Source organism: Callospermophilus lateralis, chromosome 7 (assembly GCF_048772815.1).
Source record: "Callospermophilus lateralis isolate mCalLat2 chromosome 7, mCalLat2.hap1, whole genome shotgun sequence".
In the NCBI taxonomy this organism is placed as follows: domain Eukaryota; kingdom Metazoa; phylum Chordata; class Mammalia; order Rodentia; family Sciuridae; genus Callospermophilus; species Callospermophilus lateralis.
Genome location: NC_135311.1, coordinates 108939933 through 108960884, shown reverse-complemented (window position 1 = coordinate 108960884; position 20952 = coordinate 108939933). Strand labels below are relative to the sequence as shown.

Genomic DNA, 20952 nt, shown 5'->3' with positions numbered 1-20952 from the left:
ACATTAAAAAACCAACGAGCTGCAGGAGGCAGAAGTAACCAGAGACACAAACCAAAAGCACAGTTGATTCTGCAAGTTCTTTTGAAGCAGTGGCTTTAGAAGTCTGGCAGGGATAAGAAGAGCTAAATGAATCCCAGCCAGCCTACCTTTCAGCACTGCAGTGACAACCAGGAATTCTTATTGTGCAGCCTAACACAAAGCAGAGCAGAGAGCTCTGCAGACGGCAGTGCTTGGAACAGCAATGCAGAAATAATTAGTGCCTTGTTTAAGAACATCTCAGGAGGCTTAGACTGCTCTACCTCATTTCTTCTTGTGCAGCTGATTAAAAAAAAAAAAAAAAAATTCCTTCAACATGATTCCCTGAATGTTCGGAGGACCAAGTGTTAGATAACCCCAATTCGGCCTAACTTTCTTCTCACCTACTCTTCAAGGACAGTTTTGGCCACAGGGTGCTGACTTCAGAGATGACATCCTGCATTTTGGCCAGATCTGCAGAGGGCTTCAAGTAGGAGCTTACCCCTTGAGGGAAGCTGCTGCCCTGCCAGACATGGTGGCACATGCTTATAATCCCAGCAACTTGGGAGGCTGAGGCAGAAGGATTACAAATTCGAGGCCAGCCTCAACAACTTAGCAAAGCCCTAAGCAGCTTAAAAGATCCTGTTTCAAAATAAAAAATAAAGGCCTAGGGATGTAGCTCAGTGGTTAAAGGCCCCTAAGTTTAATCCCCAGCAAATACCACCCCCCAAACAAATAAACAAACAAACAAGCTGCTGACCTGGCCAAGAAGGCACCTGAGAGAAGGGAGGAAGGAAGGGGGGAAGTGAAGGAGGGAAGAAGGAAGAGAGGGAGGGAGGGAGAAGGGGAGAAATGGAGGGAAGGAAGGAAGGAAGGAAGGAAGGAAGGAAGGAAGGATGGATGGACAGACAGATGGACAAAGTACTGACAAATTGGTCTGGGGTGTCCTGGTGGAGGACAGAGAAACATGCCCCTCCTCCTTCGTTCTGCAGCACCCACAGCACAGGGACAGGTCTGAAAAGTTGAGCAAAAGTCTACTTCAAAATCCTAGAGAGCAGCAGAGGATCTTGAGGTGGTGGAGAAAGCAGAAAAGCAGACCTTGCCTTAGTCACCAGCAATGATCAGCTGCGTGGGCAGCCTTCCCACTTCCTACTATAGGCAAAGGCCCAGCCCATCTGAGGCATTTCACTAAGAAGAAAAAGCAGAGCTCCAGCAAGCTAAGTAACTTCATCAGTCACCTAATTGAATGAGAACCCAGAGCAACTCAGCCCAGCCTGCACAAATTGAGTCGGGCTACTGCTCACTGCACTAAAAGTGAAGGATATTTTCCATTACAGCAAGTGCTCCCACAGAAGGATCATGAGACGCACACAGAGCCTTAGTTTCCAAATAGGTACCCATGGCCCACTCGTCCCCCGGCCTGAGAATGCAGAGAGCCAGGCTGTCATAATGGGCCTGCCTGTGTGAGCGCACCAGCCATAGAGCCGCTCCAGTTCATTTCCCAGAGGTTAAGCTGCAGTGTGTCCAGTATTTAAAAGTATAGAACTTGTTTCAGGGCTACCCATTCTTGCCCAATTCATCTTCCCAGCGTGAAGTTATTTAGAAAACAGCCAAGTTCAGCTGGAAATCGTTTTTCATCCCCTCCAACTTCTGGTCACATGGGCAGCTGGCCAGCTAGATGTTAACAAGCACTTCAGAACTCCTGAGACACCACCAGCCTCCGTCCCCCATAGTGCATTCTTGTAAATAAATAAATAAATAAAAAATAAAACCGCCTAGACCCCTCCTCCAAGGTTTGGCTCTTATAAAAAGCATGACCCAGTTTTGCAATCTTCAGAGGTAGCTTGGGGAGCAGTTGTAAATCTTTGTCAGGCAGGTGTTACCTACATGCATCCCAGCTTTCAGAAACAGAACTGCTGCGATTCATCATGCTGTGGAAAGTAGAGACACCCCCTTCTAGGAATTTTCATCCCAGGTGCGAGTTAGGGCTCCAATGTGAACACTGTCAGTTTGCAGATCTCTTTCAGCCACTGGAGGAAACGAGGTGGATTCAATGAACCTGAACCTCTCATACACCTGCCACATCAGCCTGGGATGTGTGCACAGCGTGCCTATAATTGGTCCTCAACACTCACTATCAGTGTGGCTGGCCAGGAGTCACATTCACGAAGGGAGTGGAGCTAAGTCACATGTTATTTGCTCCACCTACACAACCCACCTGGAAGAATGCTTTAAGGGAATCAATATTAGGAATAACAGTGCTTTTTGCCTGTTGGGAGGTGAAAGTGGAAGGAACAACATCTAAGGAAGACCTAATATGTGCCAGGAACTATGCTCTCTTTATTCTATAAACACACAATGCATACAAAAAAGGCACACAATGGCATAAAGGAATTCATACACACACACACACACACACACACACACACACACACGGCTTAGAATAGTCCCTAGCACATAACAAGTGCTTTTAAGTGTTAACTACTGTAGATGATGTTCTCATCTCTCCAAATTCTCCCATGACTCTATGTGGCAGGCATTGACACAGAGAGCACACAGCTGAAGAGAGGTGAAGCCAGAACTCGGTTTTTCCATGGTACTGCTTTTGGGTAAAATTTTTAAGAAGTATGTAATAGTCCAACGGATTTATGGAAAAGTCAAAATGCTTAATTTGCAAAAAGATTTCATTCACTACAAAAGTATTTAAATTATCAGTCTTAGGAAAGGGATTGCAAGTGAAATGTAATTCAAACAATAGCAACCCATTAGTCACCACTGCAATGTTGGACAGATATCGCAAACTTTCATATAAATACAAAATGTATTTTTTAATTTACTGTGAACAAGAGACATACAACCACATATGTCCTATTTGAAGTCAGAGATGAACTTTAAAACATTGAAAGGAATGACACTAAAATTTCGTATGAGAATGGTGGTATCACACGTGAGTTTTATGTTCTCCATCAAGAAGGGTGTACCAGGCACCGGGTACATGTACACACGTGCATGCACACCTTGTTCACTGTCAGATTCATTCTTTTCCCCCCCTCCTTTTCCTGTAGGCCTATCCTGCTTAACAGCTTCACCATCTCCCTACTACCCACATTGGAAGTCTCGGAGCAGGCTTAAGTGTCCTCACCTCCCCTTCCAGAGGGTGAGCATGACCAAATCTCCAGCTGCCTGTCAGCTGTGCCATCTCCTGGACAAGCCCCCAGCTAGGCCTGTCCCCTCTTCCTTGGTACCCAGAGCTGGCCAGCCCACCCTACCCACCCAGGTGAAGACATGGATCACCTTTGGTATGCAGGAAGTCGAGGGCAGCGGCGACATCCCTCACCACTCGGCTGGCTTCTCGCTCATTGAAGTGCTTCCGCTTCTGGATGTGAGCTAGGATGGAGCCTGGGTTGCAGAGGGGAAGAGAAGAACGGCTTTGTGAACATAGACTTATTCATTGCTAAATGTCCAGCTCCAAGTGTGGTGCCTGGCACAGGGGAGGGACAAGAATATATATGCTGAACAAAACTTGACTGCTACCTCTGTGCCTGTTTGTGAGGAAGTCCTATGTGCAGAGAACAATCATTTATATGGCAAAAAATATTAATGCCATGGAGGCTAATTTGACTTCTGGAATCAAGGCTGAGAGGGCCTTAGAGACATTTGCTTCTTTGCATCTGAGCTCAGATCCAAACAAGTGCACGATTCTTCTAATGGAAGTGCCACACCTCACTACATATGTAAAGGTCTTGAAAAGTTTGTGGGAGGAACTGCTTTACCTCGTGAACTTTCCCCTTTGTTGTTATTCATTTGGTTGGCAATGGTTAACATTTATTGAGTAGTTACTATGTGTCAAGCACCATATAATGCTCTTTAAAAAAATTATCTCGTCTTCATTACAATTGTATTAATTTAGGTAGTATAATTATCCCCACTTTATAGATGGGGAACCTGATGCCAAAAATGGTTAAGCCACTTTCCAAAGATCACATGCTTGTCAGTGGTGGAGACAGGATTTAGGCCCAGAAATTGAGCCTCAGAGCTAGATTCAGAGCAGACTTCCCCTAACAGGACTTGAGGTCCAACTCCTAGGGGGATGGACTGCCCTGAGCCAACCAAACCCTCTTTACTCTCTAGGTCTGGCCTCAGGAGAATGTTCATCTAAGTGATATGGCTCCAGAGGAGCCCAGCTGCCTCCAACATTCCATACACATAATTTAAGTCCTGGTGTGTGATGGGGATAGACACAGGCATGAACATACAGCTTGGTTTCATGTGGTCTATACAAACTACTGGAAGCCAGTACTTCTGAGCTGAAGGTGTCATTTCTGTGTCCTAAAAATGGTCTGTGCTTCTCATAAATAAAAGGCATTTCTATATATTTCTGTATATCAGTGCCAAATCCTCTGAGAGGGAAATGAGGAAAACTACCCCATTTACAATAGCCTCAAAAAACAACAACAAAAAAAAACTTGGGAATCAACTTAACAAGAGGTGAAAGATCTATACAATGAAAACTACAGAACCCTAAAGAAAGAAATCAAAGAAGACCTCAGAAGATAGAAAGATCTGCCTTGCTCTTGGATAGGCAGAATTAATATTATCAAAATGACCATACTACCAAAAGCATCATACAGATTTAATGCAATTCCGATCAAAATCCCAATGACATTCCTCATAGAAATAGAAAAAGCAATCATGAAATTCATCTCGAAAAATAAAAGACCCAGAATAGCTAAAGCAATCCTTAGCAGGAAGAGTGAAGCAGGTGGCATCACTATACCAGATCTTAAACTATACTACAGAGCAATAGTAACAAAAACACATGGTATTGGCACCAAAACAGACTGGTAGACCAATGGTACAGAATAGAGGACACCAAAACTAACCCACAAAATTACAATTATCTTATATTAGACAAAGGTGCCCAAAAACCATGCATTGAAGAAAAGATAGCCTCTTCAACAAATGGGGAAACTGGAAATCCATATGCAACAAAATGAAATTAAACCCCTATCTCTCACCATGCACAAAACTCAACTCAAAGTGGATCAAGGACCTAGGAATTAAACCAGAGACTCTGTGTCTAATAGAAGAAAAAGAAGGCCCTAATCTCCATCATGTGGGACTAGGCCCCAACTTGCTTAAAAAGACTCCTATAGTGCAAGAATTAAAACCAAAATCAATAAATGGGATAGACTCAAACTAAAAAGTTTCTTCTCAGCAAAAGAAACAGTCTGTGAGGTGAATAGAGAGCCTAAATCTTGGGAGCAAATTTTTACCCCTCAGCATCAGATAGAACACTAATCTCTAGGGTATATAAAAAACTAAAAAAACTAAGCACCAAAAAACCCCCAAATAACCCAATAAATAGGCCAAGGACCTGAACAGACACTTCTCAAAAGAGGATATACAATCAATTGATAAATATATGAAAAAATGTTCAACATCTCTAGCAATTAGAGAAATGCAAATCAAAACTACTCTAAGATATCATCTCACTCCAGTCAGAATGGCAGCTATTAGAATATAAACAACAATGAGTGTTGGCGAGGATGTGGGGGAAAAAGGTACACTCATACATTGCTAGTGGGACTGAAAATTGGTGCATCCAGTATGGAAAGCAGTATGGAGATTCCTTGGAAAACTGGGAATGGAACCACCATTTGGCCTAGCTATCTCTCTCCTCGGTCTATGCCCAAAGGACTTAAAAACAGCATACTACACAGCCACATCAATGTTTACAGCAGCACAATTCACAATAGCTAAACTGTGGAACCAACCTAGAAACCCTTCAGTAGAGGAATGGATATGGATAAAAAAAAATGTGGCATATATATACAATGGAATATTACTCAGCAATAAAAGAAAATAAAATCGTGGCATTTGCAGGTAAATAGATGGAGTTGGAGAAGATAATGCTAAGTGATGTTAGCCAATTTCAAAAAGACAAATGCCAAATGTTTTCTCTGATATAAGGTGACTAACTCATAGTGGTACAGGGAGGGGGAGCATAGGAGGAATAGATGAACTCTCGATAGAGCAGAGGGGTGGGAGGGGAAGAGAGGGGGCAGGGTATTAGCAATGATGGTGAAATGTGATAGACATCATTATCCAAAGTACATGTATGAAGACATGAATTTCTGTCAACATTATATACAGAGATATAAAAAATTGTTCTCTATATGTGTAATAAGAATTATAATGCATTCTGCTGGCATGTGTTTAAAAAATAAAATCAATTAAAAAAATGGTCCGTGCTTACTTATTAATTTTTTTTGTTGTTGTTTGGGGAAGGGATGAAAAAAATGGGGAAGAACTGCCAAAGATCTTTCGCCTGCCAGATTTAACAGTCAAAGGAGCCCAACATGCTAGAAAATATTTTCAGAAAACTAGTGCTGTAGTGAGTCTCTTGTTTCTAAATTTGTTAAAATGGAAGGCAGAAAGTAATACTCTCCATATTTCTAAGACATCCCCAGTGTGCTCAGTTGTTTTAATATCAAGAATCAACATTCACTGTGCCCTTAGTGCCTGCCCGGCACAGTGCTAAATGTTTCCCAGGAACTATCTCATTTAATCTTCACAGTAACCTACTGAGATATGTGCTACCAATATCCCCGTTTTACAGATGAGAAATGGTTAAGGGACTTGCCCAAGGACACAGGACTGGTAAGTAACAGAGCTAGACTTAAGTTTAGCTTTGTTCATTTCTAAAGTGTGCTCCCTTGACCATCAAGGCTCTCCGTGTGTCCTTCCACTCAGCTCCACATTCACCTTGCAAGTGTGTCCTAGGGTGGGGGTGAGGGACGGGGAGGGAAAGGGCTTCTCTATTCCCTTCATTATGTCAGAAAAGCAACTTAAACACATATCCCAGTGATGTGTGTGGGCGACAGCAGTGTGGTGTGGGCAAGATGGTATCCTCCTGTCTGAATAATGGAACGTTCTTGGCCTCCCCTCTGTCACAGGTCTGTGTCCTAAACAATGGGCCCTCTTCTCCTCTGCTTAGCCTTTTCAGACTTCATAATGTAAGCTAGCGCTTCCACCCCATAATTAATTTAGTTAAATAGTGAATATGTCAAAACAGGGATTGATAAATTGATCACTAAATGTATCTATATATGACTCCTATTATAATGAAAAGGCATTTAGAGAATGCCCACACAGGTGACATTCTAAGCTCTGCAAAATGCTAATTATTATCCTTCCCTCCGGCTTCCCTTCTCCCAAATCAAGGGCAGTTTTTAAGTCCTTCATCCTTTTTATTAGCTTGACTCGTTTTAGAAGTCTCTGGGATTCATGATGGATGATCACCACCCTGGGTCTTAATCCAAAGTCCAAACACATACTCAACAGGAAGTACCTCCTTGCAGTTTCTCAAAGACCAAATAAAATCTCGAGTCATCTTCGAAGAACTCAATCAGCTCCAAAATGTTCCTTAAATACGAAAAAATTGGGGGAGGTTGTATTATATATTAAAGTCCACTTACAAATATACAAATAAAAAAATATACAACACCCTGTAGTGGGGCAGAAATCAACTTGAAAATCAGAATGCTTATTAAAGACCCATGTTTGAGGAGCAGCCAATGGTGTTAGCAAGATTCAGGTCACCTTATCTTTCCATAATGTTTAGTCTCTGGTGTTTTCACCAAGTCTGTGCTGTCAAACCCCAACCCTAAAACCCACTAGGTAGAGTTATAAAAAAGTCCCGGTCACATTAAACTGAATAAAATCTGCAGCCGACTGGAAGCAATTGCGGCTAATAACACTGAATAGTAGGTGTGTGTCCTGGAGGCAAGCAGCAAATAATTACTTGCCCTCCCTCTTGCCCATAAATCACGGGGCAGTATTTACATTGCCTGGAGAAAATGGAAACATCTGTCAAATAGACTTGGGGCCTAACGTGGGCACCGCTAGACCCTAACTGCTAAGCGCTGCTTAATGAAACGGCCGCGTTCCTGGCCACTGTAGCACTTGTGGCCTTCCCCGGTGAGCACTCTCTGTCTGCCTGAGTATGCGGTGCTCTGCCAACAAGGTCGTCTTGTAACTCAGTAGGGAAGCCACCAGCCTGGATATTGGAGGTGTTGGGGTTTTTTTTCTTTGAAAGAATGAAATAAACCAAGTGGAGTCTCTAATGCTGAACTAAGAAGCTGCAGGGCTGAAAATAAAAATCTGTCCCTCATAAAAAATGCCGACCACTTTGGGAGACACGAGGCTTTTACTAGTGTGCAGGCGTCCAAATAAGATGGCCAAAATGGCCTAATTTGAAAGAAGATTGTAGAGGCAGTGCCTGGAGTTAAATCAACAGCAGCCCCTGTCCTCCAAGCTTAATGACAAAGCCATCAATACCAGGCCACTGGCTCCCTGCTGACCCTGCCATGGAGAGAGAGAGGGGGAAGCCAGTCTTGGAGGTGACCCTGATTTAAAGCCACAGAGGGAGGGCCACTCATTTGGAGCAGCCTGAGATGGGGCTGGAGGTTACCATGGCCCAGTTATCAGGCCAAGAGGTTCGGAGCTGGCTCTGGCACCCGCCGTTGGTGTTCACTAGGAACCGAGAATAGCAGCAAATATTCTTAACATCTTCATTGTTCTCATCTTGGTATTTAGGCAGCCCTAAAGATTTCTACCAGGCAACACTCAGCAGCCTAGCTTCCACAGGAACTTGGAAGAAATGAAACATCATCTCCCTCCAAACATCACCCCCAACTAGACACCGGTTCAGACTTCTAAATTACCTTAACAGGTGAGATTTACAGCATTTCACCCAAAGAGAAGATGGCTTCTTGTGGGGTGGTTACTGCTGCTTCTCCTCCCTCCCTCCCTCCTTCCCTCTCTCCCCAAGAAAGATGGAAGGAGTTTTACTTGCAGTGTGGGGAAGGAGTGGGAGCAAAGTGCTAGGGTCAGGGGATGGTGTGAAGTAACCTCCTTTTTGGTGGCCAAATGTCTCCCAGAAAAGCAGTGAGTCCCCCGCACAATACTCACTTGTTTCCTTGACACTGGTAGAGTGTCTCCACCTCTCGGAATACCCGGCTCCGACTGTGCCCTGCTTGTTTTTCGATGATCTGTGGGAAGAATAAAATCTATCACATACACCCACCTGACTTCAAAACAGCCCCTCAGCAGGAGCTCCCTGGGGAATGCAAGGCCAAACACAGTCCAAATTCAGTGTCCAGTGGAAGTCTGGAGTAGGCTGAGGCGACATGGGCACTGTGGCTCTGCAGGAATAGCAGACTGGCCTGAGGGCTTCCAGCCCAGCTGAGCCTGTTTGACTCTGGCCACACAGGATAGCAAGGAAAGCTGCTGCCCCCAGCTGCCCAGCAATACTGAGGCAGCCAGAAAGACAGAGCTACCTCTACTTGGCTCCCTGTCCTGAAGGGTAGCTTTCTGCCTTTGAGGAGTGACATCCTCTACAGAGGAAACTTCTAGAGCTGGAGGAAGGGGAGGGTGAGGAGGACAGGTGAGGAGGAACTAAAGCCTCTAGTGCCTGCTCAATGCCACACTGCAATTCCCCCAGGCAGAGGTCAGCACTTTCTCTTCTGAGAACCTGCTCTTTAGCGGACCCTGTGTTAAGTGATATATAGACCTAATCTTGGGTAACCCTTATAGTAATATCAAAAGGTAGGAAGATGATCCCAAAGAGCTGATCCCAAAACCCTCACTACCTGCTCCTAGCCTAGGTAGTTTCTTCCAGCTCCTAGAGCTCCTTCTCACCTATGAAATTGTGGGTTGCTTCCTCCCTTCTCTACCTGAAGATACTTGCCAAATGCCAACTGCAGCAATGCGTGAGCCCACAGAGTAGCAGGTGGTTTATGTGGAGACTAGCTTTGAGAAGCCTATCCACAACCCTGTGGACCAAAAGGAACCTGCAGGCAAATTTTCTGCAGAGCCTCTCTCTGCCTCACAGCTAGGACGATGATGTCCTACTCCTTCCTTTAACACTGCTGGGTACAACACTTCAAATGTCTCCAATATGTTGTAGCACAAACATCCATGACCAATTGTAATTTTCTAAATAAGCCCACATCAGTCAGTAAACCTGTGGGTCCATTTTCTGAGCAGTCAGTGAGGTACAGTACTGGGGAACAGGAGCTATTAGACTTCAAGCTATTCAGTCTCATTCACCAAGCAGTTCAGGTCCAAGTCAGGGAGAACTTTCCAGCAGGCAAGCTTTCAGCAACAGCATAATTTACTTGGAGGAGGGAATGGGCTCTGGCCATTGTGGATATGGGGAGCCAAACATGGACAACTATTTGGGGAGTCTTAGAGGAAATTTGAAGCAGACTATTTGGACATTCCATTCCGACTCTGAGGTTCATCAGAAGGATGCCTGTAAGGAAAGTTGTGTCATAAATAAAGTCTTGCAGAGCTCTGTTGGGAGAAGTTGCCCATCTCTAGGGAGCTTTTAGAGAGTAGAAAGACATAAGACATGAACAGAGCTGCTAGAAAAGACCTACTAAGCTATCCAATGTTGTCAGGGGTACATGGAGCTAGGGCCAAGTTTTTCTTCTGTGACCCAACTTGGAAGAAATAGATCTGTCATCCATGGATGTATCAAACCTTTGAAATCGATTTACATTTGTAGTTTTTATCACCTGCGTAATTTTTTAAATTACTTGTAATTTATACCAATTTATTTCCAAAAAGGAAAGGAGGTAGCTCACTTGCTGCCAGGTTGAAACAACACCCCAGCAAGAAGGACTGTGGCTTAGCAGAAGTGTTCTTCCCAATTCACAGCTTGGGACTGCAGAGAGTTGGTGAAAACAGAACGCCTTTCTTTCAGGAGTAGGTTTGCAGGGGCTTGTGGACAGGGGGCAGCACTGAGACACAGTGGCTTAGATGGCTGCCTGGAAATCAGCTTGAAATGCTCCCTTGGCTTTAGTAAGACTTTTTCTCTTGTTTAGTGATCCTCCAACGGTGGGTCTTACAATCACCTGGGGAAACTGGTGAAAAGAGACTCAGGCCGTCCCCTGTACAGAGAAACCTGGCTCTCTGTGTTAGCCCTCCGGTGCTCTGACATACAATGCAATTTCAACATGCCCTCCACCAGTGTTCTCAGACTGAAATGAGGATCCAAGTCACCTGGATGGCTTATTGATATTCACATTGCTAGGGCCACCCCTAGTTCTGATTGAGCAGATGTGGGGTAGGTACAGATTATGTGCATTTCTAACAAGTTTCCAGTGCGCATTATGCTGCTGGCCCAGGGACCTGACTTTGAGAACCACTATTCTACCACCATCTCTTCTTCCACACTGAATGGCCAGTGATACAGAGCGCAGAGCAGTGATTAAGCCACTCCAAGGTCATGAAGTTAATTAAAGCTGAGTGCTCTGGTCATTTTAGTTTTAATCTTCATTATCATGATAATGTATATTACTTGTATAGCAGTTTGTAAAGTGTTTCTACTTCTATCAGTTCATTTTAACTTTTATCTTCATAATCACCCCATGTGAAAGAAAGGGCAGGAATCATCACCTTCATTTTAGAGATGTAGAAAATGAGGCTTAAGAAGATTCTAAGACTTGCCCAATGTCAAATAGTAATAGTTTGTCAAAACAGAGTCAGGCAGGGCAATTTTAAAACTGGTGGTCCACTCCTTGAAGCTGACTTTGAGCCACTCATCTTTTTTTTTTTTTTTTTTTTTTTAGAGAGAGAGAACCTTTTTTAATATTTATTTTTTAGTTTTCGGCGGGCACAACATCTTTGTATGTGGTGCTGAGGATCGAACCCGGGCCGCACGCATGTCAGGCGAGCGTGCTACAGCTTGAGCCACATCCCCAGCCCTGAGCCACTCATCTTCTAAGCACTTTACGCTTATTAACTTATTTAATCCTCACAATAATTCTCTCTCTATATATTCTATTATTACACCCATTATACAGACAGGGAAACTGAAGGACAGGAACGTTAGGTAATTTAACCAAGTAAATAGAAAAACCAAGATTTGAATCCAGTAAGTTTAGCTTTGGAGCCCAAGTTCTTACTGAGCCACTATATTATAGAATATAAAATTTATTTGGTTTAGGAAAAACTGGGAATGAATATTTGCAAAGTAAAGCTTGGCATCCAGATGAGACACTCACTTTGACAGCATACTCTTTGCCAGTCTGCAGGCTCACGGCACCTTGAACTTTGGCATAGGCTCCCTCTCCAAGCAATTCAGAGGTCAGCTTGTACATATCTAGGGGTAAAATGAATAAGAGGAATAACACGATGAGTCACCCTCTGCAAGCAAAGATGAGAAGATCTTCCGTCACTAGGTGTCGGATCTGACCACCCAGGCACACCATGTTTCTTTAGACCTCACTGACAGGAAAGACATGTGGCTTTCTGAGCTCAGTTTCTCAACAAGACCACATACAAGGCATCTTGTTCCTCATTTTAGGGATGAGGTCAGAGAAAGGATTTCAGTTCAGCACTACTTCCTGAGCACCTACTGTGTGTCAGACAGCATAGCAGGGAAGAGTGAGGAATAAAATAGAGTCCTTCTCCTCTCTAAGGGTCACAGTCCAGTAGGGGAGAGAGACACATACACAAGCAGCCTCAAAACCAGGCGCTGTGAGTACTGACATAGAGTTTTTTCTAACTAGTTAGAAAAAAAGGGGGGTGGGTGGGACAGGAGAAGGAGATCTTCTTGGGGAACATGGGGATCCTCATAGAAGGGGTGTGATTTGAATGAATATCATTCTTGCATTTACTCATTTGTTGAGCATCTATTATGTACCAAGATCTGTGCTAAGCACTGGTGATACAAAGAGGAATAAAACACAGTTCTGATTTATACCACATACAATGGAGATCACTGAAGGTTTCTGAGAAATTTTTAGAAGTCATCCACAGGAAATCAGAGACAGTAGGAGGTTGCAAATTATGCCTTGAGTTTTTAGTTATTGAGTCAGTGGTTGTAACAGAGTAAAAGGCCTGAGTTGAAAGAATGTTAGTGACCTGCCCAAGCTCACAAAGTAGCACAAGTTCTCTGTGTCTCCAGCATAGCCCTTGCCTGGCTGATCTCATTCTCCCTTGGCTCTACTCCCCAGCTCTTTTCTTTTGAGGCAACCAAGACTGAGCAGAAGACTTTAAACCATGACGAGATCTTATCATTCTTAGTCATGAGAAGTATGTCACTGCAGAGGCTATCCTTAAATAATAGGAAAAATTCTGTGCTTACTGAAAGAGCAAAAGGCCTATTCTAAAACCCTGGAAGCAAAGGGCAGGCAAACCCCTGCACTAAGTACTTCTTTGCAGGAACAGACAGCACACTGCTGTGTGACAGCAGTATTGACACAGTGACAGCACCTAAAGTATTTTAGGTGACATGCTTCTCTCATGGTGCACACTTCAGCATTAGCCCTTTACATTTGATAGCATGGCAGGTGGTTGGAATTCAATGTTCTTGACTCATAAAGTGCTTGTTATCAGAATCACTGTACAAAACAATCAACTTGCTGGTGTGTTCGCAAGGCTGGGAAGAGGGACCATGAGGGGAAGCTACTTCAGGTCTCACAATCAAAGAAATATAGTTGAAGAGCAGCTACTGATCCTTTCTTTCAGTCCTTAGCAGTGATCTGCTTCCCCCATGCCCAGGGATAATAGCATCAGCTATGATCCTAGTATTTTGCACATAGAGTGCCCCAAATTTCTGATGACCCAACATCATGTCCCCTAAACACAACATGTACTCTTTAAAAGGGAGTCACACACATGCAGCAAAGGTAGCTATACTCTTTTTTTTTTTTTTTTTCTTGGAAAACTGCAGACTGAACCCAGGGAGGCTCTACCACTGAGCTACACCCCCAGCCCTTTTTATCTTGAGACAGGGTCTCACTAAATTGCTGAGGCTGGCCTCAAACTTGTGATCCCCCTGCCTCAGCCTCCAGAGCAACTGGAATTAAAAGCATGAGCCATTGCACCTAGCCGAGTAGCTACACTTTGTAGGAGTCAAATTCTCCATTTAGAGAAGCCTGCAGTGTCATCTACAGCCATGGTCCTTGGTGATTCTTGCTTCTTCTTACATGGTTGTTCTACCTCTCAGCAGCCCTATCAGGAACTGCTGGGGGCAGGGACACTGCTGGGACACACAATGCAATCTCACTCCATGTACAGCTCTGATAGACTGGTCTTTCTGCCCACTGATGGGTGCTTGGACTGTTCAGGGGAGTACTGTGCAACATCTGAGAGCTTTTCCACCCTGTTTATTCTGTCACCCCTTCGTGTAAAACCACCCACCCCTGTCTTCTCCCATCACACAGATGACCATGGCTGGCACCAAGATCTGTACCTAGAAGCACTGGGATGCTCATCCCCTGCTTGGGAAAATACATGCCCCCGTCTAGGAGGGCTGTGGGACCAACCTTCAAACTTTCCTGGCAGGGAATCAGTGGCCCGGGCCTTCCGCTTCTTCTTCTTCCTCTTGTCACTGTCTGCGATGGGAAGGGGTTCACTGCTGCCCATCTCTGGGAGACAAGAGGAGGAGTGAGATAAACAACACTGTACTGATCAAGTTATAAGTTTACTTGAAAGGATAAAAAAGGTAGTGGGTGGGGTGACCCATGAGCTTTACGCTGATGGTTTTAAAATATCTGTGAGGACTATTGATTTGTTTTAACCCGGGAGGCAAAACTAAAGGCAAAACCATTATAAGAGATTATTGACTGTGGCAAGGAACTCAGGTAGGCAGGCTGGATTAGAAGAGGATAACAGGAGCCTACTTTAACCAAGTTCATTAGCACATGGATTTAGATCTGCTACCAGTCAAACCACAGTCCACAACAGAACAAAGAATCCATAAGCAGAGCCTCGCCTGTGACACTCTCAGGCCTCAGCACCAGGACTAGGTAAGAATGGGGGTGGGAGCAGGAGCTGGTGCAGATGAAATCAGAGGATTTGCACAGGGTTGTGGTAAAAGCCATTCTGGGGGACTCTAGGAAGGTAACAAGAGGGCTGGCAGGAGACTGAGAATATACCCCAAATTCTTTCAAGTCCAAGAGTACAGACTTGAGTGCCTGTGGAGCTCAGAGCATCCAGAGCTCTTTCCTCAGAAAGGGTGCAGAAAGGGCCTTCTTAGAACCTGCAGTTGACAGGTCTACACCATGCTGCTAGATGAGGTTACTTATTGCAAAACCATTACTCTCTTCCTGGAAGGCACCTGGCTCCCATGTTAAAGGGAGGATGCACTGAGGCACACAAAAACTGGACAGATTGGGCAGGAAAGGGTCGGGACAGAAAGGAGCAGCAGGAGACTGATACAGGGAAAGAGGAAAGAAGGAACCATGAGCCAGTGTCCAATCACAGTTCTGTCTCTGGGACACTCTAGTAAGGGGCCTTCCCCTGTTAAAGATAAATTACTTATAGAACATGTCATGCCCCTGATCCAGAGTGGAGCCTTAATACTCTTCGCCTGCAGTTAGAAATAATAAGATTTCTCTGAAGTCTCTGGGTCTAAATCCCCACCAGGGTGATTAAGCTTCTACATCCTTCTGAAATAGACGCACTCCAGTGCTGATGGGGCACACGGTGTGAGGGACTTTAGACCAGCCTTCAATAAACACAGGCCCTGGGTTGTTGGATTTTTTTTTTTTTTCTCAGAGATTTTAAAATGGAAGCTGGCTTTTTGCCTGCTGAAGGGAAAGGCCTACTCCCTTCTCCAAGGATCTGCTGAACACGAATCAGAGAAATGGCAAGTCTGCCTGGAAGATTGATTAGTGCTGATGCCCGTCTATGTGCTGTTCTCAGAGGCAAGTACATTAGGAGAGGCACACGGAATGCACTTTCAACAGTGTTATCCAGAAAGCACGGTTAAGCAGCCAAGTGTCTGACAGCTCGGGTTAGGTGCTTGCTTCCTTCTATCTTTGGAATCTGATGATGGCGTATTTTAAATTCTACCTTTAGAATACAGAACAGATAAACACATAGATAAAGGGATCTCAAATACAGAGGATCTCAAAATACTACTCCATCAATAGCTTCAAGCACAAGCTTTATCTGGGTTCAGGAATGCTGTATGAATTCAAAGAATTAAACACTGGTACTAGGACACCTATCCTCACCAAAGGAAATTTGAAGGAAAAAATATATGAGAAACGGCATAGTAATAAAATGCAGGGTCATTCGTCTTCAGGAGCTCAAGGAATGGGCTCTGACCATGGGGCAACAGGCCAAGGAGTGGCCCTGACCTTGCAAGCACTCCAGGGTCAACTCTTGTCCCACCTATTGTCTCATCAGCTCTGTAAGCCAGGTATAGAGTGGACAAATTTTGGTTTCACCTCCCTCCACCCCTCCCTACTTCTATGGGGAATCTGCTGACAAGCAAAACAGCCAACAGGCAGGCAGCGTGCAGGAGCAGCGAGAGAGCTGGCAGCATTGTGACTCACAGGGGATGCTCAGACATACTTACGGCTCTAGCTAGAAAACCCTGTTAGTGGCAATTTATACTTGCTCTTTACCACAGCAGGCTGCAAGCCTCTTGGGAAGCAGCATACCTCTGGGCATCGCTGCACACTCAATATTAGATTTTATGGCTTCACACACAAAGATGGAGTACCTGGTTTATTCTGCATGGATCTCAACGGAAGAGGGTATGCCAGAAGGAACAAATGGTTAAGACTTTCCTTGCAAACACAACTTGTTGAAGGAGAGTTGTTTTTGAAACTAGGGAGAAAAAATGTAAGAAGATAGTGAAGAAAAAGAAATATGCTTAACTTCCCTGTTTTCACTATGGGAGGTGGGGGTTGGGGAGAGGTGTTGTGCTCTCATCAAGGGGTTGCTAGTTCCCCATCTGGAAGTGGACCACTCTTTAATTTGTCTGTCTGTGGGACCTTAATTCAGTACACATGCAATCACTAAATGCTTCCACAGGTGGAAGGTCCCACAGTCAAGCTGTACCTTGGCCTTCCTGTTGCCCTTGGCCTAGGAATTCTTAACCATCAAACTAGCTCAAAAGTGTTTGCCCCTTCAGCTCCCTGATAACTCCAGATGAGTTAAGGTTTGTGCAAACACAGATAGTCACTAGGCAAACACTGGGCAGTATCGCTGCACAGAACTAATAGTGAGTGCGCCAGCCCCACTGCAAGAGGCTGATTTCACTAGGCCTTGAGTACTCCAGTGCTTCTAAAGCCACAATTGTCCCCTGTGTACCCCTGTCTCTAAGGCATGGCACAGTGTCAGACACATATCAGCCCCTGGAAACTGCACACTGAAATGGAAATGACATGAAAAGATGCACATACTGTTAGTGCAGTGTGTGTCACACAGAGTGCGCACTCTGACAGAAAGGCGGCAGAGGAAGGCTATTCTGGCCTATGAATTCAGTTCAGTACTCTAATCAGTTCCCTGACACAGTCCCCCTATGACACAAAATGTTCTTAGCTTTCTAGCAAAAGACCAATTTGTTATTTTAGAGGAGGAAGTGAGCCCTCTTCAGTTTTCAGACAGAACCCAGCTGGTCTGGAGGCTCCCAGTCCTTGCCTTCCTCTTGGGCAGGCTCAGAGGCCCACATAGTGTAATTGGTGGAGGTAAAGGTGGAACAGGAGAAGCAGCACATTGCTGGGATCAAGAGACCAAGGTAGAAGTCCTGGTTCACATATTACCAGACAGCACCTAGGCCAAATGGCTTTGCCTCTTAAAGTCTCAATTTCTTCATCTGCAGAATAGATTTAAAAATACTCCTGCCTTGTCCACCTCAAACGGTTGCTATAAAGACCCAATGATATAATTAAATATATAAATATGCTTCAAAAAACATATGTGCATGCACAAGTATGTATACATACATATGAACACACAACAGAATTCAAAGTCTTGATAGAAATACACAAAACAGTTAACTATTTCTACATATTAAAGGGTATGATTATGCACCAGGCACTGTGCTGGGAATTTTATATTTGTCTCATTCTTACAATAATCCCCCAAAATAAATATTTTACTGAATTTCTGGTAAGGAAATAGGCTCAGAGTAGACAGCTGGTAGGCTAAGTAACCTACTGATGCCGAACATCCAGTTAATGGTTTCTCTGAGATTCAAACTCAATGCTGCCCCTTCAAGTCCAGGCCATTTCTAACCTGGGGTAGTTATTCTATGTGATGGGGTGATTTTTATTTTCTTCTTATTCATATTTTTCAGTATTCTATAAATTTTATGCAATTAAATTTTTTATTTTTATGCTATTTTTTTAAAATATTTATTCTTAAGTTTTAGATAGATACAATATCTTTATTTTCCATTTATGTGGTGGCTGAGGCTTGAACCCAGTGCATAGCACATGCTAGGCAAACGCTCTACCACTGAGCCACAACCCCAGTGCCTATGCTATTATTTTTTAAATCAAGTTTTATTTCTTAGTGAAATACATAATGATTTTTCTCTAATATATATTGGAATTTAGAATCTATGGTTTTTAAAATTGCAACTAGATTTCTCTGAATTGAAATTCATCATTCAATGATGAAAAACTATTGGTTTGATAAATATATTAATTTTATAATTACGAAAAGCAACAAATGAAGGGGCTGGCAGTAAAGTTCGGTAACAGAGTATTCACTTAGTGTGCTTGAGGTTCTGGGTTAGATCCCTGATATCATAAGAAAACATAAAAACTGCTTTTATTTTTTTAAATACTACTTTTTAAAGGAGTTACTTTATGAAAAACAGACAAAGAAATGCCCTGAACATTGGAACCTGAGAGCTGTCTGTCGCTCCCACTCTTGCCTGAACTCTGGCCAGTAGTTCAGTTTCTCTGAGAGTCAGAGAACAAAATGCGTAAGAATTAAGGGTGGGCTGCCCATTCCCTAAGGCTATTGTGAGGATCAAATAAGAAACCAGACAAAGCACACTAATTATTCACTCAACCAAAGCCATATTTCCTGGGCACCTACTGATCCTTCAGTACTAGACAGTGAGAACACGAGGAACACACCTATCCTGGTAGCAGTAACATCAACAATTTCAATATGGTAGGACAAGTGCTGTGACAGGGAAGTTCCAGGTGCTGCAGAGCAGAAGAGAGGAATCTGACTAGCTGGGCAACTGAAAGATGAGACAGCTAAGCTGGCACCTGAAGGATGAGTGGGAACTGCCCAGGGTAGGGCTGGGACAGAGCATCTCAGACTGAGGAAAAGCATCCTAAGGTCTGCAGGAGAGGCGCCATGGACAGTTAGGGCCACTTCAAGCCAGCTGAAGCATGGCACATACAGGGGGAGTGATGAAAGATCAGATCATAAGCAGTCTCAGCATCATCAATAAGAATCAATGTTTCCATTCCTAGGCATGTTTATCTTGCTTTCTCTGTTAAAACAGGGATGCATGTTTTTATATGCATAAATACATTATGTATTTCATTTGTGAAATGTGTTAGCCAACAAGTACTGATTATAGTGGAAGTACAGCAGGTGTTAAGGATACAGATCCAAGACTTAAACTGGCATCTGCCCAGGTCATGGCCCAGAGAACTCCCATGACAGGGGGTCCCATGGGAGTGGGAAGAAGGCACACAGCAACAAGTTCTCTCCCTAGCAGGTCACTTCAAGGACCACCTTCTGAAACAACTGGGTGATTTCTCTATAAAGCCTGATGAGCCAGCTGCATTTCCCCCCAAGCCATTAGCTCTGCACTCCATACTCTCACAAAGCCTATACAGAACTCACCAGCTGTCACATCTAGTGGGTGATAACAAACAGGTCAGGTCCGACTAAACATGCGTCTGCAAACAACTCCCGCTCCCCACCCACCCACTCAAGCTCTTTCAAGGTCCCAATTTGTCTGAGCATTTCCTTTAGCTTTAGGGCCTTCTAGAGAAGGTAGAGTGGAGAGAGCAAGCTGAAGAGTATAACCACGAGCTTGGTTGCCTCCTCAGGCATCAGTCAGCTGAGGGCCCAAACAAATGGCAAGCTGAAAACAGTGGAAGGAAACGGAGGGCTGGAGCTGTGGCTTAGTGGTAGAGCACTTGCCTAGCTTGTATGAAGCCCTGGGTTCAATCCCCAGCACCAAAACCCAAAACAGAAAACAAACAAACAATAAAGGAAACTAAGGAATTAAAGGAAATGGAACAGACACTTTCAGAGAGGAGGCCATGGCTAAGCCATGTGAGACAGGAAGAGGCAAAACGCAGGCTAGGGAGACTGACCCAGATCATTTACTACTTTGAAATGGCAGCAGTAGTTACAGTGCACTCTATCATCAGTAAGACAGTGTACACAGTCACCACAGTCCAGGCAATGTCTAAGCACTTTACAGACTCTATACTATATACACTCACTCATTTAATCTTCATAGCTTTATAGGGCAAGCTAATTATTGCCCATATTTTGCAGACGAAGAAACTGAGATTCAAAGAGATAGGATGGTTTGCCCTTGGTCACATTTGCCCATGTTACAGAGCTGGGACTTAAGATTAGACAGTCTGGCTCAGAATTCAAGTTTTCAACCATTACACTGTACTTTAACATTAACACTGAAAGGCAGGAGGGGTAGCCAGTGAAAGTCAGCCATCAATGAGGATGCTGTTGTTTATAAACCTTGGCCCAGAGCTTCCCTACTGATGTCTATGAATAAGACACTTATCCCTCATCAGGCCTCCAGTCCCTGGGCTCACAGTTCATGCAGCCAAACACTACCATTTTCTCCCAGGTGCTCTGATGTCAAAAAGCTGGGGGTGCTGGGGATATAGCTCAGTTGGTAGAGTACTTGCCTTGCATGCATAAGACCCTGGGTGAAATCTCCAGCACCACACACACACACAAAAAAGTTGGGCAGCACTGCTTTAGTTTACATAAATACAAGGCTTTATTACCACATTTTCTTTATTATATTAGTCTAAAGGCTAATCTAGCTGGGTATGGTGGCACACATCTGTAATCCCAGCAACCAATGAGGCTGAGGCAACAGAATCGCAAGTATGAAACCAGCCTCAGCAACTTAGTGAAACCCTGTCCCAAGTATAAAAAGGA

At 44.0% G+C, this 20952-nt stretch overlaps 1 protein-coding gene across 5 annotated transcripts in view; it reads right to left on the bottom strand.

The window, feature by feature from the left end:
- The window catches only part of Mknk1 (MAPK interacting serine/threonine kinase 1), a 43060-nt gene that overhangs the window by 10288 nt on the left and 11820 nt on the right, over positions 1 to 20952 (bottom strand). For 3 of the 5 annotated variants that reach the window (XM_077109926.1, XM_076860470.2, XM_077109928.1), the window contains 6 exons: positions 16550 to 16656; positions 14361 to 14462; positions 12093 to 12190; positions 8992 to 9071; positions 7370 to 7443; positions 3310 to 3414 (listed from right to left, as the gene is read on the bottom strand). In XM_077109926.1, the coding sequence (XP_076966041.1) occupies positions 3310 to 3414; positions 7370 to 7443; positions 8992 to 9071; positions 12093 to 12190; positions 14361 to 14462; positions 16550 to 16565 (475 nt within the window). In that variant the 5' untranslated portion in view covers positions 16566 to 16656. The remainder of the gene's footprint in view (positions 1 to 3309; positions 3415 to 7369; positions 7444 to 8991; positions 9072 to 12092; positions 12191 to 14360; positions 14463 to 16549; positions 16657 to 20952) is intronic. The other 2 variants (XM_077109927.1, XM_076860471.2) reach the window with 1 other exon arrangement.